The sequence below is a fragment of the Ovis aries genome, chromosome 9 (assembly GCF_016772045.2).
Source record: "Ovis aries strain OAR_USU_Benz2616 breed Rambouillet chromosome 9, ARS-UI_Ramb_v3.0, whole genome shotgun sequence".
NCBI lineage: Eukaryota > Metazoa > Chordata > Mammalia > Artiodactyla > Bovidae > Ovis > Ovis aries.
The window spans coordinates 40061499-40078347 of NC_056062.1; the positions used below are offsets into that span (position 1 = coordinate 40061499).

The following is a 16849-nucleotide window of genomic DNA, read 5'->3' on the forward strand; positions in this document are numbered from 1 at the left end:
CTTCATCCTCTGTTGCCCCCTTCACCATCTGCCCTCCATCTTTTCCAGCATCATGGTCTTTCCCACGGCATGACAGAAAAATTGTTAAAGGAACCAATTAGTCAAATGGTCTTAAAGTATTGTATGGCAGGGAATATTATGCTGGTGAATTTCCTAAGTGATTTGTTCGTAAGTCATTCAATTTGCGCTATGTATAATTTTTTTAAAATATTTTTTTTCTTTATGTGGATCATTTTAAAAGTCTTTATTGAATTTTGTTACAATATTGTTTTTGTTTTATATTCTGGTTTTTTGGCTCTGTATATGTGAGATCTTAGCTCCCCAACCAGGTATCAAACCCACATCCCTTGCATTGGAAGGTGAAGTCTTAAGCACTGGACCACCAGGGAACTCCCCATGCTATGTACAGTTATGCTGTCAGATTGCTAGAAATAGGCTGTGTGGTATCAAGCAAAAATATGACTTTGAGGACAAGGTGAAAACCCACTAAGGAAGCAGAGGTTCCCAAATCAATTTTTTTAATGTGATATTAAAAATGACTGACTTCTAAATGACTGACATGATCAATTTTTCAGATTGACTTTTTACTTCCTTTCCAAAAGGATGCCAGCAAAGCACTTATGAATTTATCAATATAAACAAAAGATGGAAAAATTTAAGCTATTGGACAGCTTACTTTTCCACAATGAATCATAATTAATCTTCAACATTTCTGAGTCTTTTTTTTTTCAGTTTTTACTCTATTTATTTAAGTATAGTTGATTTATAATGTTGTGTTAATTTCTGCTGTACAGCAAAGTGATTCGATTATACATCTTTCCACATTATTTTTTAAATGTTATTTTCCATTATGGTTTATCATAGGATACTGAATATAGTACCTTGTGCTAAACAGTAGGACTTTGCTGTTTATCCATTCTGTATAGAACAACTTACATCTGCCAACCTCAGTCTCTCACCCCTCCCATCCCCTAACCCTGTCCCCCTTAGCAACTGCAAGTCTGTTCTCTATGTCCATGAGTTTGTTTCTGTTTTGTAGATTTTACATCTATTTATTTTTGGTTGCACTGGGTCTTTGTTGATGCAAGCCGGCTTTCTCTAGTTGCAGTGAGCAAGGGCTACTCTTCATTGCGGTGGCTTCTGTTGTTGTGGAGGACAGACTCTGGGCATTTGGCCTTCAGTAGTTGTAGCAAGAAGGCTTAGGAGTTGCAGTGTGCAGCTCTAGGCTGTGAGAGCTTCAGTAGTTGTGATACATGGGCTTAGTTGCTCCAAGGCAGGTGGAATCTTCCCAGGAGTCTTAAGTGAAAGGCTAATGCATATTAAGACAAAGACGCCTAAGGATACACTCTCTCTACCACATCAAAACAGCTCTCATAACTCATCTGTTCTTAGGTCTTCGTTTCTATGAAATCCTCTAGAGCACAGAAGCTGAGAGTGTGAACTCTTGGAGCCAGAACACAAGAATCAAACTCAGTTCTAGCATTTATCATTTCTGTGATTTCAGGCAGGTTCCTCTGCCTTGCTATGCCTCAGTTTTCTCATCTGTAAAATGGAGATATGAGCATTTCACCTCTTGGGCCACTGGAAATACTAAGGGAGTTAATTCATGTGTGTGTCAAGAAGTGCATGACAGACATGATACTTAACCAAAGTCAGCACTCTCCATCCCCTGGTGGGCAGCCAGATACAACAGTAAATCAAGGCAATTCCTGCCCCATGGGATTATCCCAACAATATTATTATGAAATTTAATTTGCTACATTAAGACTGTGTAGCCTACACTTAGAAAGATCAGAGAAGGCATAGTAATCAGCGACTGGATTCTGAAGGCCAGGAGAAAGTGAACCGATATCCAGCATTGTGCAGAGAGCCTCAATCTGAGTTTTCCACTGATTAAAGAATTTTGAAGATTAAAAGGTATTAAGGTAACAGGCCCCACAACAATTGTCACAGTTTCTGCATCACATATGTTACTCAACACTATTGCAAAAGCAGTCACCTTACTGTACAAAATAGCAACTAATTCATGAATATTATTCTTTCATAAGACTGAATAATTAAATGATGCAACATAAAGTAAGACGAAGAAAATAACAAGAAATAAGAAAACCCAGTACAATCATTACAAGCAACTACTGCTAACTCCGCCTCACATCCTCCTTGGTAAAGGACGAACTATAGCGCGCAGTGCATCACCCAAATTTTTATGACACCAAATGACAAGTGACAAGTTCTGGAGCAGGTCTGTCAGAATTCAGCTTCTCTTGATCCACCTCAAATATCAACCTAAAGTGAAAGAGGGTGAAAGTGAAAGTCGCTCAGTCGTGTCCGACTCTTTGCGACCCTATGGGCTATTCAGTCCATGGAGTTCTCCAGGCTAGAGTACTGGAGTGGGTAGCCTTTCCCTTTCTCCAGGGGACCTTCCCAACCCAGGGATCAAACCCAGGTATCTGCATTGCAGGCAGATTTTTTACCAGCTGAGCCACCAGGGAAGCCCCAATATCAACCTAATTAATCAGTAAATAGTAACAGCCACAGCCTCCACTCACTGGGATCTCATTATGTGCCAGAAAGGATACATATAAATCAAATCTTCATTTTCATTTGCTTCAGCTGTTAAACATCTTATTAAAAAAAAGCACCTTATTCCAGCCCCCAGTCCCCTCACCGCTACAACCACTCCTTAGTATTTTATAATTATGTTCTAAGGAAATTTGGGGGCTCATTTATAAAACACCACAACAGAAGCACAGAGCTTTCTGGTCAGAAAATAATATTATATTTCATAGCTTCATTAAAGTCAGGTTGATATTAAGAAAAATATCAACCATAACTAGAAAAAAGTGCTGTAGACACTCGTTATTTTTAGGAAAACATAAAATAACTTTCTTTAAAGGAATGGAGAGTAAGCAAAATGCAAATTCAGTAACCTGCTCTGCATTCTCAGGTAAGAAACAAGGCACACTGGCGTACTGCTCAGTAACACAGAGGAAGTTACAGACGCAGGATGGAAACACCAGCTTTCCCGACTCTGTGCATCTTTCCTAAACACAAAATACACACATATGGCCAGAAGTTATCCTGTCAAAGATCAGTTTCTCCGTGGATTTTGTTTCTCATTCACATTATAATGTCAACAATGCAGTTCCTTCGGTATTCATACATATTATAAATGTACAACGTACAACAACTATCAAAACTTAGAACTACCCAACCATTAAATAAGTAAATATGAGCTGAGGTATAACTAAAAATAGTCCTTGATTAGAAAAGGCTTTTCCCCCTTGAAATTCAGTATTTTGACAAATTTTGGCAGGCACAATTATTTCTACCAAAATCAATACTTCTAGTGCACATCATCGCTACAAAATTCACATGAAGCATAAAATGAAAAATACGAGTAAAAACTGAACCAATAAATAACATGGAAACAAAAAAAAAGGAAATAAAACACACAGAAACAAGAGGAAATACATTTGAGAAAGAGATGTTGCAGAATCCTCACTTAATAAAATATGTTTTCCCACTTAGAGAATAAGACGTTTATATGTTAATTTCTGATTACAGGAATAGTTCCTGTCTTCTCTAAAAGGCATTTGAAAGCACAGGCTTTGATTGAAATGCTGTCCCCATTCTTTAAACTCGATGATGATGAGAGGGATGTGTTAGGGAAGGGAGGGAAAAGCAGAGTGATGGCTGTAACACAGTGGGCTGGCAGGAAGGACTCCAGGGCACTCACTCACAAGTCCCAGATAGCCTGGACCATGTGGGGTGCAAGGATGCTTTTAGGGAAGATGGGCAGTGCGGGTCAGGGGAGGACCAATGTCACAGATTCATGCACTGTTCAATTTTCATCTGAAGGCAAGTCTGCCTCCAAATCCTCCATCAGATAGCCTGTCAATCAAAACAAGGGAAAAAGCCCACAACCTAACTTCTACTACTATCACCATCTATGATAGCAAAAATCATACAGTGTTTTCATCATGAACCCTCCTCAAATTCTACCTCAACCAGTAAGTACTAGACTCTGTCTGATGTGTATTCCCCATTACTTTGGCTCAACTGGCCTAAACACACAAAATTTTCCTTTTAAATTTAGGATAGGTATAATTAATCCTCTTCTCTCAGGAATTCTACTCTCCATAGAATTTTTTGCATACAGCATCTTTTAAATTAAACAAAAAAGAAAAAGGAAATACTTGTAACGAAATGCCATACCTGGTGGTACTTCTTGCTGTTCCTCTGCAGGGGGCATGTGCAGTTCTGAAATAATAAATAAATAATAAAATAAATTAAAAAAACACTCCATTACAGATTGCTGTCCAGCATTTAAAGACTACAGATCTTTAAGTTGGCATGATTATTTTTACAGACTGTTTGGGGGTTTGATTGTAATTTATCATAAAGCATTAGGTTTTTGCACCAACACAATAAAGAAAAATGAGCTACAACTTTGTAAAAGTTTGTATTTCTCAACTGTCCTGAACCACAGGCTTTAAAACATTATCTGCCTAACTGACTAACCTCAAAACTTACTGTCTGGCGAAGGAGATATGAACCAAAGCCCAAGTTTTCACCACAATTTTGCATCAGACTTGATAGGAAAGCTGTTGAAAGATATTTAAAGCATCTTGTTTCTTGTTAACAATACAAAAATTTAAATTCAAATAGAATCTTTAAAATGTATCACTATCCTTAACAAACTCGTTTTTGAAAAATAATGCTCAAGGTAACTTATTTTAAAACTAGCCAAAAATATGGATACGAATTATAACATCTAGTCTTTTTTTGTAGACATCAACCCACTTGCAACTAAAGAAACTATAAGCCTCACCGCCCAATGGTATAATGATATATTGATCTTATTCGCTCTATAAAATTATATCACGTTAGTATCTTCATCCCTAACAATACAGTGGGTGGGCAGGAAGTACCTTAACTGAGACACTATCAAGAAATAAAATTGTTATCTTTCCTTTTGTTCAAGATTTTGTGTAACAGGCTTTGGTCACAAAAAGAATATTTTATTAGCGTTTTCTAAAACTCAAAACATTTATGCAGCTATTTTAATCATTTTGTTTCTTGCATTAATTTGCTTCTACTTGTGAGAATGCTCAAAACAGCTGGAAATATTTTAGATAAAAGGAAAAAGAAGCATCATACGTATTTTCTCCGACTGAAAGGACACAACTTTCAACCCACTTCTGCCCATGGATAACTCCTTCTCATGACACCACCTCCTTTCTACTATACAATCCTGATTTCATTCCATCACTGCCTTTCTCATCTTTACTTTATCCTCTCATTGGTCACTAGAGTGCCTGCCCCCAGTGAAACAGAATTCTCTCTTATTCACTCTCATCCTCCAAGACCCCGAGCACTGTCAAGACAGCAAATAGTAAGTGTGTGATAAATGCTTGTTGAAGAAATGAAGATAACTTTTCATAAAAAGTAAACAGATTTCTACTAAATTAACTTACCTTCTAAAATTGTGTTTGAATTGTCTACAGCATGATCTAAAAAAAAAAAAAATTAAGCACATCTTACATTAACTTATTTTCACAACTTCTTTAAATTAGTTTATTTGTTTGGAGACCTAAATTTGACTCTTTTTAGATTTGGGTTTCTTACAGAGAGATTCGTTAGAATATCAACTTTAATTTCTAAATTATAGTCAAAGAATACATCAATAGGCTGGGGATGTCTTTACTGGTCCAGTGTCTAAGGCTCTGCGCTCTCAACACAGAGGGGCCCAGGGTTCAATCCCTGGTCAGGGAACTAGATCCCACATGCTGCAACTAAGACCTGAGACAGTAAAAAAAAAAAAAAATTTAAAAATCAATTGATTCTAAAAATAGGTTGGCATTATCTCTGCTGACATAAACCTTGCACTATAAACAGGATAAATATATCAACATGATCCAATTCCTTAGTGACTTAAGAATGTCTTGTATTTCTGACTACATCTATCTTTGTTCCACAAGTTATACTCGTTTTAACAAATGCAAGGGGAGCTGACTTGCAGGAAGCTCAATTCCTTACCTGAACTTTCTGTCCCTTCATTTTGCAATGGCTCATACACTACAAAATACACAGAAAAAATACTCCTTTAGCCCAGTATCTCATTAAAACACAAGAGCGGCCATGCAGTTCAAAGTCTAGTTTATTCTTGAACCACTGTGACTTCATTACTAGTAAATGGCAGTTTACAGAGTACAGTGGGGAAGAGTTTGGTTCTGGGGTGAAACAGGCCTAGATTCAAATTGCAGAGTAGCCTCTTCTAGCCAGAGGAACAATTATATATGCTTCCTTCTTGCAAAATGAACAAAATTAAAGTTCCTCCTCAATCACTTGTTAACAGGATCCCATACTTTGTTTACCCCTGGGTGATGCTGAATTTCTCTTTTATCCTTTGTGACTGTAGTGGAGGTTCTGAGTTACCCACAGCTCTGTCTGCTCTACACTCTGGATCCCAGACCTGGCAGATTCTCTACTTCGCAGAGTAAGCAATGCTCAGATGCTCCACTTGGGGCAAACGGCCCTGCCTCCAGCCCCTGAGATGAGGGTTCAGCGGGCAGGTCTTAATCCACTACCTTAACCACAGCCCAGGGCTCACCTCTCTCTGCTCCACTGCTTAGGCTCGTCTCTGCCACCATCTCCCCTCGTGTCCGGCTAGTTCATAGCTTCCCTAGTCAGCCTGATTCCTGCTTTTCCCATCTTCCAAAATGCCTCACATGTCCTCGTACCCTAAGAGCAAACTGTGTTATAGTCCTAGCACAGTTACAAATGTATTCCCCTTGATCATTTAATAAAGAAAAATATCGAGCATTTACTATCTTTTAGATATTATTCCCAGTGCTTGGGTAGAGTGAGGGACAGCTTTTAACAAATACTTTTCTATCCTTCTGGTGGTGTTTGGAAGACAAAGGAACAGTGAATACTCGCTCACTCTGTCATCCTGAACTGTGTCCCATTTTAATATGCTCTTCTATCAACTGAAAACAAACAAGCCTTTTCTTTTTGTTGCTATTGTCATTTTTATTTTATTAGTTTATTTACTTTGTATGTTTTTCTTTTTTATTGAAGCATAGTTGATTTACAATGGCTCAGTTGCATAGCAAAGTCATTCAGTTATACATATATATGTGTGTTTGTGAGTATATATATATTTTATATATATATTTAGATTCTATTCCATTAAGATCGTTCTTGTCCTCTCTCTCCTCCATTTCACAATCTAATTTCTTCAGAGTCATTTGCACATGCTGTCTTCTCACTTCCTCTCCTCAACCCACTCCAGTCTGTCTTCCAGCGCTGATCACATGCCTGAAAAGACTCCTCTAAGACTACCCACGAGCCTTCATTTAACCCAGTGGACACTTCCTGCCTTTATTGAATTGGATCTCCTGGCAGCTCCTTCCCTAACAAATGCTCTCATCCTTGGACTCCAGGGCAACCATCCTCTCCTTTGATTCTCTCCTTTCTCCTCGATCTTCATCATTTCACCTTTTTCTTAGCAAGCATTAAAGGTTGCCTTTCATCAGAGTGCAGCCACAGTGCCTCCTCTCATCTGGCTCTCTCCCCTCTCTTTTAAACTACTTCAGTCTTTGGATTCAATCATGACGCATATTCCGAAGATTCTCAGACTCAGTCGGGAATAGACTTCTCTTCGATGATCCAAATACCATCCATCGGCTAATTTGATTATCTCCCCTTGGATGGCTTGGCAGGCACTACCCGGATGGACAGACTGCTCATGACCTTCTGGCCCCAAACCCGTTTTCCAGTCCATCTGTATTAGGAAAAAGCACTCCATCCACCAGGCACATAAGCACAAAAGTGGATGCGGTTCCCAATACCTCAGGTCATATTTTTACCTTGTTAACATTTTAAATTATATTTACTACAATATTCTGCCTACGAAGATGTCTTTACTTTCACAACATTTTACTTAGCATTTTATCTAATTTTATACTTCTTTTAAATTTGATTTTAAAATTCTCTATATCTAGTCTGCAATTTGCATTTGGAACATGTTCTTACGAGCATATTTGGAAAAACACAATAATGACTGGCAGAAATTAGAACACTATCTCAAATCCTACCTCGGCATGCAATTTTTAAATTCCAGATTCCTCTTTTCTCCTTTAAATTCAAAATCAAAAAGAAAACCTAAATGCACTCATAGTGGCCAAGTTATTTAATTTATTTAAAAAAAAATCAGTCCCTAGAGATAGACTCTAGGATTCTTCTGATGGCATCCTTCACATCCCATTAGGACGTGGTAGGCTCAAATCTTCAAATCACATGTTTAATAAATTAGCACACTGGATCTACACATAGCTCTTCCTAATTTTCTTCACTTGAAATTCACCAGCTAACATGAGACCACAAGTTTTTTTTTGAAAGTAGAGACTTCATATTATTCATATTTGAGTGTCAAGCCCTAAAACCATCCAGCACATAGAAGTCCTCCACTTCCAACTCAAGACCTACACATCTCTTCATCCTTCTTGTTTCACAGAAAGTTATTCTCAAATGGCTTCTTTCCTTCTATGGAGTCATCTTTGAAGATATTGAAATAAGAAGGATCCATTGTTTGGCTCTATCATTTCTTAGTCAAATGAACGTATGCAAAATTACTTACATTCTCTGAACCTTACTTCTCTCATCTGGGGAGTAGTGAAAACATAACCGACTTCAGGAAGTTTAATGAAAACAGCATGGGAAGTGCTGGGGCAACAAGAGTAGCTGCAATTGCCTAAATCAGCATCTGATGCCAGAACTCTTTTCTCTATGCTGCTTTAAGCCCAGAATGGAGTTCTTCCATACCTTTCTCCATGGAGAGTAGTCATCTTCATTTAATGAAATTAATTTGCAGAAGCAACTAGAGTAGTTAAACTCTGACTAAAGTAGTCTTCACTTCCCTGATAGCTCTGTTGGTAAACAATCCTCCTGCAATGCAGGAGACTCTGGTTCGATTCCTGGGTCAGAAAGATCCTCTGGAGAAGGGATAGGCTACCCACTCCAGTATTCTTGGGCTTCCCTTGTGGCTTAGCTGGTAAAGAACCATCTGCAATGCAGGAGACTTGGGTTTGATCCCTGGGCTGGGAACATCCCCTGGAGAAGGGAAAGGCTACCCACTCCAGTATTCTGACCTAGAGAAATCCATGGATACAGTCCATGGGGTTGCAAAGAGCTGGACATGACTGAGCAACTTTCATTTCACTTCACTTCAAAGCAGTCTTCAAGCACAGGACTTATATTTAATTTAAAAAGAGCCACAACTATAAAGCAATGAGATTAAATTTTCCTGAAAAATTTGTAACTGCTTCCTAAAGCAATGACAGAACCACTGGAATGCATAAACCATCTCCTGAAGTAAACTCTGAAAACTACCCATTGCTGGGCTGCTTTAAGTTATGGTATTTGTAGGTAAAAGTATCACGCTCCATACTTTACAGTCAAACTCTGAGTAGATTTTAAAAACAAGTAGGTAGCTTAACGTTAAGAAACATTTTCAAACCTTGTTCATCATAGTCTCGGTAGGTGACATCATCTGCAAAAAAGAAAATAAAACCAAAACGAGTATTACTTTAGTCATTACTTTTTAGTCATTTTAGCTAAAAAGCACAACTAAATCTCCAATACAGGATTCTGTTCCTTTACATATTTAATGACCACACAATCAGTGAGAAAGGCCTCTGCTCAAAAACAATGATAGGAAAGGACAGGTAAATTATTTTCATAAAAATTTCTCAAATTGGCATAAAGCAAGACATGCAGAAGAAATTAATATCCTGTTTTATTATGAGGTGGTGGTACATGAGCTGAAATATGAAAGCCTGGAAGTCTTTTTGAACAATCTATGCAAAGCAAAAAATCCTGTATTAGGTGTAAAAATTATCTTTGACCCATCAAAAGAAAAATCATCATGTTAACAGAGCATTGCAACCACAGAGCCAGAAGTAATGTTTAAAATCTAATGAAAACATTCTTCAAGTACCTGTTTCTTGGTACGTTCTTTCAGCGTCATCTACTACTACTGGTTCACTGGAATCTAAAAAGAAAAAACATACACCTTTGCCAAACATGAAAGAACACGCACACTGCTAGACACTACTCTAAAATATTTATAAATTAGCTCTAATTCTAAAAATTGTGTAAGACAGACATTATTATTATTTAATAAAATTTAAGCTGAATAATAGGCCATAAATTCCTCTCAAGTCACAAAGATAGGAAGGATCAGAATTAGAATTTTCACCACATCTGGCTCCACTATATCATCCTGCCTCATTCATTCCCAAATATTCTTGCCAGTATTCTATTAATATTTACAAAATCCCAACAATGATCTGAAAAACATTTCCCCATTTCTCCATGTAATATTAAACTATATTCAGAAATTTGTATAATACCTGGTCAGGCAAAAATGACTCAAGTATTATAAAGAGATCTCTATTTTGAATTAGAGTGAATCATTAACCCTGGGTGGAAATGACCTTGGTCACTGCCTGAAACAGAAACATACATTACAGACCTGGATTTTCCTGCTCATATATCATGTCTTCCATATCTTGACTGTAGACTGGCGAAGCTATAAATTAGGAAACAATTAGGAAATGACAAATATGTCTCAGAAAAGGGTTATGCTTGATATTTAAAACAGGAAAAGCACAATTTCTAGTGGAGACAGAAATCAAATCAAAATGATGCTCAAACTTACATTCATTCATGAAACAAACAGGTACTAACTTGTGCTAAATGCCAAATACAAAGATGACTAAGGAAGTTTCCACCATCAGTGTAACTGAACCACAAAATCATGGAGCTATATTCTCATTTAGTTAATGAAAATTCAGTGACATTCACAGAACAAAAAATGAGACAGAGACACAGAGCAGTGCAGGTGAGCCCTCCTCCCAGACACACAGCAGGCACCTGCCCAAGAGAGCCTGAGTGAGGACCCTCATCCTAGCCCCTCACTTGGACTCAGCACCTGAGCACCCCCAGACTACAATGCAATTCTCATGCTCATAGACACCTGCTGTTGAAACGAATAGGTCCTAAATGCCAGCCAACAATATGACGTAGTCCCACAGAAAGAGGGGCCTATTCCAGCTCTGGGAGAAACACTGGCCAGCACAGGCTTACTGGAAGACGGTACACCCATCTCCAGTGTGGCCATACTTTCTGGGGACACATGATGTGAGACAAGACACAACTCTGACCGTTCAATGACTTGGTAATTTAGGACTAAAAAACACGCAGTTCTACAGCATCTTTTTTTTTTTTTCAATTATCTTCTTAAAAATTTTTTTTTCTTTTTATTGAGGTATAGTAGGTTTATAATGTTGTGTTAATTTCTGCTATACAGCAAAGTAATTTAGTATACATATATATATAAATATATATTCCTATTTATACTTTACCCACTATGGTTTATTACAAGGTATTAAATATAGTCCCCTGAGCTATTCAGCAGGACCTTGTTGTTTATCCATTCTATACACGGCAGTTTATATCTGCTAATCCCAAACTTCCACAGTACCTTTTGACTTAATAATTCCACTCCTGGGAATTTATCTTCAGGAAGAAGACTTCAAAAGCACAAAATTATATTCATATATACATGTATCTATATGTAGGTATATACACATATCTATATATGTGTGTACATACAAATATATATGTAATTGTGGTATAACATATTATATAATAATAATCATTTATTATGTATTATGTGATATTTGATATAAAGTATAATAGTTAATATATAATAATCATTTTATCTCTCTTTCTTTTATAGGAAAACATTAATTAAAACAGAATAGTACCAAATTAAAATCTTACCTGTCTCTTCTATATGGTAGCTATCTTCAGTTTCTGAAAATAATAACATTAAATAAAGATTACTACCTTAATAAATGGTATATTTATATATTTTATATGTATATTCTGGATGAATGTTTATCACTGATTTTATTTTGAAAGCAAATAGGTATTAAAACAAAACATGAAAATATCAATAAATATCTGCTAAATATCTTTTACTAGAACTACATTTAGAAACGCCTCACATATTTTTCTTATAGGATCCACTTAACAGCTCCACAAAGATGACAAACACTGAAACTTGAGCTAAAAAGGAAGGGTGATTTAGTCGGAGTAAAGACTTGGGCTTCCCACGTGGTGACTGTGGTAAAAAATCTGCCTGCCAATGCAGGAGATGGAAGAGATGGAGGGTTCAATCTCTGGATCAGGAAGATCCCCTGAAACAGGAAATGGCAATCTGCTCCAGTATTCTTGCCTGGAAAATTCCATGGACAGAGGAGCCTGGTGGACAATAGTCCATGGGGCCATAAAGAGTTGGACACGACTGTTCTCACAACACAGTGACAAAGGCTGTGTCCACATCTCAACCCTCTTTGCCAATCTATTTTCTAGACATTTCCTGCCATTTTCGGAAGCAAAAGTACAGTCTCTATATGGAAACACAAAGGCAGAACCAAGGGACTTTAGATGTTTGGGGAGCTGAAAGGTCAATGTGTTGATACCTTCATCTACATACCCCTGATGGCCAAGTGCTGCCACTCACATGACCTCTGTTAATCTAATAGCCATATGTACATAAGTATTTTTAACTTCTGAAGATTCATAACAAGCAACTTTTACGTTCAAACTGAATCTATGTCCCAATTAAAAATTAGGTCAGAAAATAGAGTCTCTTCAATTTATGAATTTTTTAGAAGTGTTTCTGCCCACTCTTGATTTCATAACTCCTAACCTCATAAATATAAAATTCCTTATGTTTCTGATTATTTGCGTGTCTTAATTAAACTTGTTGTACAAGCACCATCTAGAATATCAACTGTCAATCTTCCTTAGTTATCCTGGCCAAAGATGGGAAGGAGCAAGACATTCCTGGGAAATGATGAAATCATTTCATCAGCATTCCTATTCAGAAATGTTTTCCATAGAAATCATGATATTTATAATATCAGAAGGTCTAAAGTTCAAAAGCTAGTCTGTGAATGTGTATTTTCAATGCACAACACAAGTGAGATTATACACATGTTGCAAAGCATTTTGAACTTAAATTTTCCTCCCAAATTATGCATCTGATACAATTCTGTAGGTTGGTATGGAAACCAAACCATCACTTACAATGTTATTTCTATGGAAAAGTGTACTATCTGCTCTCAACAGCAGGCATGAACATAAGCTTTTGGAAATACATTTATTAATAAATTAGGAGCTGTTTGCTTCTCAAGTAGCTCCCCAATATATTAAATATATTAATATTTATTAATATAAATTTGTAAGAAGTAGATCTATTTGTGAGAAGTATATCTACTTAATTCCTCATAAGGTTATGCTTTAAAATAGTCCCTGCAACCATTTACCAACAGCATTGTGTGGAGGCTACCTATTCCCTCAGTTCTTGCATGGCCTGGACAAGTCCAATGAGCTCTGCCTGATTCCCACTGGCTCCAAGCACAGACATTCAAGCCTTAACCCATTCAGACACAGCAAAGCAGGATGTGAAGGCCCAGGAGACAGTAAATAGCCCAATCACACCTGTGCTCAAACCTGGCGGCACTTATATACCCTCGAGGAGCTTTTACAATCCCCCATTTTGGGGGCCCCACATCCCAAACACTCCAATTCACGTTGACTAGGGTGGGCCACTGGAATTCTTTTAAAGGCTCCACAGGGGACAGTGAAATACAGCCAGAATCAGCAGTGCAATGGGACATTAGCCGATCTTAGTGGATCTTATTCAAAAGAGGTTTTCTCTCTGAATCTCGGACGCTATGGCTCCAGACCCTCCTAGCTTTACTAGTGCTGTGGATTTGATTTCCTGCCTGTCTCTCACTGTTCTAATGCTCTGAACTCAGCTTAGGCTGAGCTAAACCTTGAACCCAGCCAGGAACCTCCAGTCTAGACCCTCTGCGGCCAGTGATGCTGTGCTGTTCAGTTCAGTTCAGTCGCTCAGCCGTGTCTGACTCTTTGCGACCCCATGAATCGCAGCACCCCAGGCCTCCCTGTCCATCACCAACTCCCGGAGTTCACTCAGACTCACGTCCATCGAGGCAGTGATGCCATCCAGCCATCTCATCTTCTGTCATCCCCTTCTCCTCCTGCCCCCAATCCCTCCCAGCATCAAAGTCTTTTCCAATGAGTCAACTCTTTTCATGAGGTGGCCAGAGTACTGGAGTTTCAGCTTTAGCATCATTCCTTCCAAAGAAATCCCAGGGCTGATCTTCAGAATGGACTGGTTGGATCTCCTTGCAGTCCAAGGGACTCTCAAGAGTCTTCTCCAACACCACAGTTCAAAAGCATCAATTCTTTGGCACTCAGCCTTCTTCACAGTCCAACTCTCACATCCATACATGACCACAGGAAAAACCATAGCCTTGACTAGACAGACCTTAGTTGGCAAAGTAATGTCTCTGCTTTTCAATATGCTATCTAGGTTGGTCATAACTTTCCTTCCAAGGAGTAAGTGCCTTTTAATTTCATGTCTGCAGTCACCATCTACAGTGATTTTGGGGCCCCCAAAATTAAAATCTGACACTGTTTCCACTGTTTTCCCATCTATTTCCCGTGAAGTGATGGGACCAGATGCCATGATCTTTGTTTTCTGAATGTTGAGCTTTAAGCCAACTTTTTCACTCTCCTCTTTCACTTTCATCAAGAGGCTTTTTAGTTCCTCTTCACTTTCTGCCATAAGGGTGGTGTCATCTGCATATCTGACATTATTGATATTTCTCCCGGCAATCTTGATTCCAGCCTGTGTGATTCCAGTCCAGTGTTTCTCATGATGTACTCTGCATAAAAGTTAAATAAGCAGGGTGACAATACACAGCCTTGACGTGCTCCTTTTCCTATTTGGAACCAGTCTGTTGTTCCATGTCCAGTTCTAACTGTTGCTTCCTGACCTGCATTTAGGTTTCTCAAGAGGCAGGTCAGGTGGTCTGTATTCCCATCTCTTTCAGAATTTTCCACAGTTTATTGTGATCCACACAGTCAGAGGCTTCGGCATAGTCAAGAAAGCAGAAATAGATGTTTTTCTGGAACTCTCTTGCTTTTTCCATGATCCAGCGGATGTTGGGAATTCGATCTCTGGTTCCTCTGCCTTTTCAAAAACCAGCTTGAACATCAGGAAGTTCACGGTTCACATACTCTTGAAGCCTGGCTTGGAGAATTTTGCTAGCATGCAAAGCATGCTAGCATGCTAGCATCTCACTAGCATGTGAGATGAGTGCAATTGTGCAGTAGTTTGAGCATTCTTTGGCATTGCCTTTCTTTGGGATTGGAATGAAAACTGACCTTTTCCAGTCCTGTGGCCACTGCTGAGTTTTCCAAATTTGCTGGCATATTGAGTGCAGCGCTTTCAGGATTTGAAACAGCTCAACTGGAATTCCATCACCTCCACTAGCTTTGTTCGTAGTGATGCTTTCTAAGGCCCACTTGACTTCACATTCCACGATGTCTGGCTAGATGAGTGATCACACATCGTGATTATCTTGGTCTTGAAGATCTTTTTTGTACAGTTCTTCTGTGTATTCTTGCCACCTCTTCTTAATATCTTCTGCTTCTGTTAGGTCCATACCATTTCTGTTCTTTATCGAGCCCATCTTTGCATGAAATGTTCCCTTGGTATCTCTAATTTTCTTGACAAGATCTAGTCTTTCCCATTCTGTTCTTTTCCTCTATTTCTTTGCATTGATCACTGAAGAAGGCTTTCTTATCTCTTCTTGCTATTCTTTGGAACTCTGCATTCAGATGTTTATATCTCTCCTTTTCTCCTTTGCTTTTTGCTTCTCTCCTTTTCACAGCTATTTGTAAGTCCTCCCCAGACAGCCATTTTGCTTTTTTGCATTTCTTTTCCACGGGGATGGTCTTGATCCCTGTCTCCTGTACAATGTCACGAACCTCAGTCCATAGTTCATCAGGCACTCTATCTATCAGATCTAGGCCCTTAAATCTATTTCTCACTTCCACTGTATAATCATAAGGGATTTGATTTAGGTCATACCTAAATGGTCTAGTGGTTTCCCCTACTTTCTTCAATTTCAGTCTGAATTTGGTAATAAGGAGTTCATGATCTGAGCCACAGTCAGCTCCTGGTCTTGCTTTTGCTGTTTCATGAGTGCTATAGGCTCTGAGGATTACTACATGGCGGGCTGGGGTGTGTTGTGTAACCACTTGCTTCGTATTGGGTGTCATCAACCACCCCATGACCTAGTTTCAGCATAGGCTTGTTTTCTTGTATCACTCTTTTCTTAATTTTTGGCTGCACTGGGTCTTCACTGCTGTGTGCAGGCTCTCCCTAGGTGCGGCGAGCGGGGGCTACTCTCTAGTGGTGGTGCAGGCTCTCCCTAGGTGTGGCGAGCGGGGGCTACTCTCTACTTGTGCTGCAAGTGCTTCCCATTGCGGTGGCTTCTCTGGCTGCAGAGCACAGGCTTTAGGGCACACAGGCTTCTGCGTTGAGGCTCTCGGGCTCCAGTGCACAGGCTTCAGTAATTGTGGCCCATGAACTCAGCTGCTCTGGAGCATGTGGGATCTTCCCAATACAGGGATTGAACCTGTGTCTCCTGCACTGGCAGGTGGATTCTTAACCACCAGGTAGTCCCTCTTACATTACTCTTTAGAGATAAAACATCTCTCGAAAAAAAAAAATGTTTCCTTCATACTCTTTGAAGTATAATATGATATACAATTTGTATATTTTCAAACAACATAAAGCAGAGTACAAACTTGTGGCTTAAAATCATTTACGAATTCATTAAAGTCTCAAAGGACTACTTTAAGAAGAATACAGAGAACAGACCCCAAA

At 38.7% G+C, this 16849-nt stretch overlaps 1 protein-coding gene across 12 annotated transcripts in view; it reads right to left on the reverse strand.

The window, feature by feature from the left end:
• The window catches only part of ASPH (aspartate beta-hydroxylase), a 187563-nt gene that overhangs the window by 101401 nt on the left and 69313 nt on the right, over positions 1-16849 (reverse strand). For 8 of the 12 annotated variants that reach the window (XM_042254243.1, XM_042254241.1, XM_060393700.1 and 5 more), the window contains 7 exons: positions 11857-11889; positions 10544-10600; positions 10007-10060; positions 9527-9559; positions 6043-6081; positions 5481-5516; positions 4219-4263 (listed from right to left, as the gene is read on the reverse strand). In XM_042254243.1, coding sequence (XP_042110177.1) covers positions 4219-4263; positions 5481-5516; positions 6043-6081; positions 9527-9559; positions 10007-10060; positions 10544-10600; positions 11857-11889 — 297 coding nt within the window. The remainder of the gene's footprint in view (positions 1-4218; positions 4264-5480; positions 5517-6042; positions 6082-9526; positions 9560-10006; positions 10061-10543; positions 10601-11856; positions 11890-16849) is intronic. The other 4 variants (XM_060393701.1, XM_042254242.1, XM_060393698.1 and 1 more) reach the window with 1 other exon arrangement.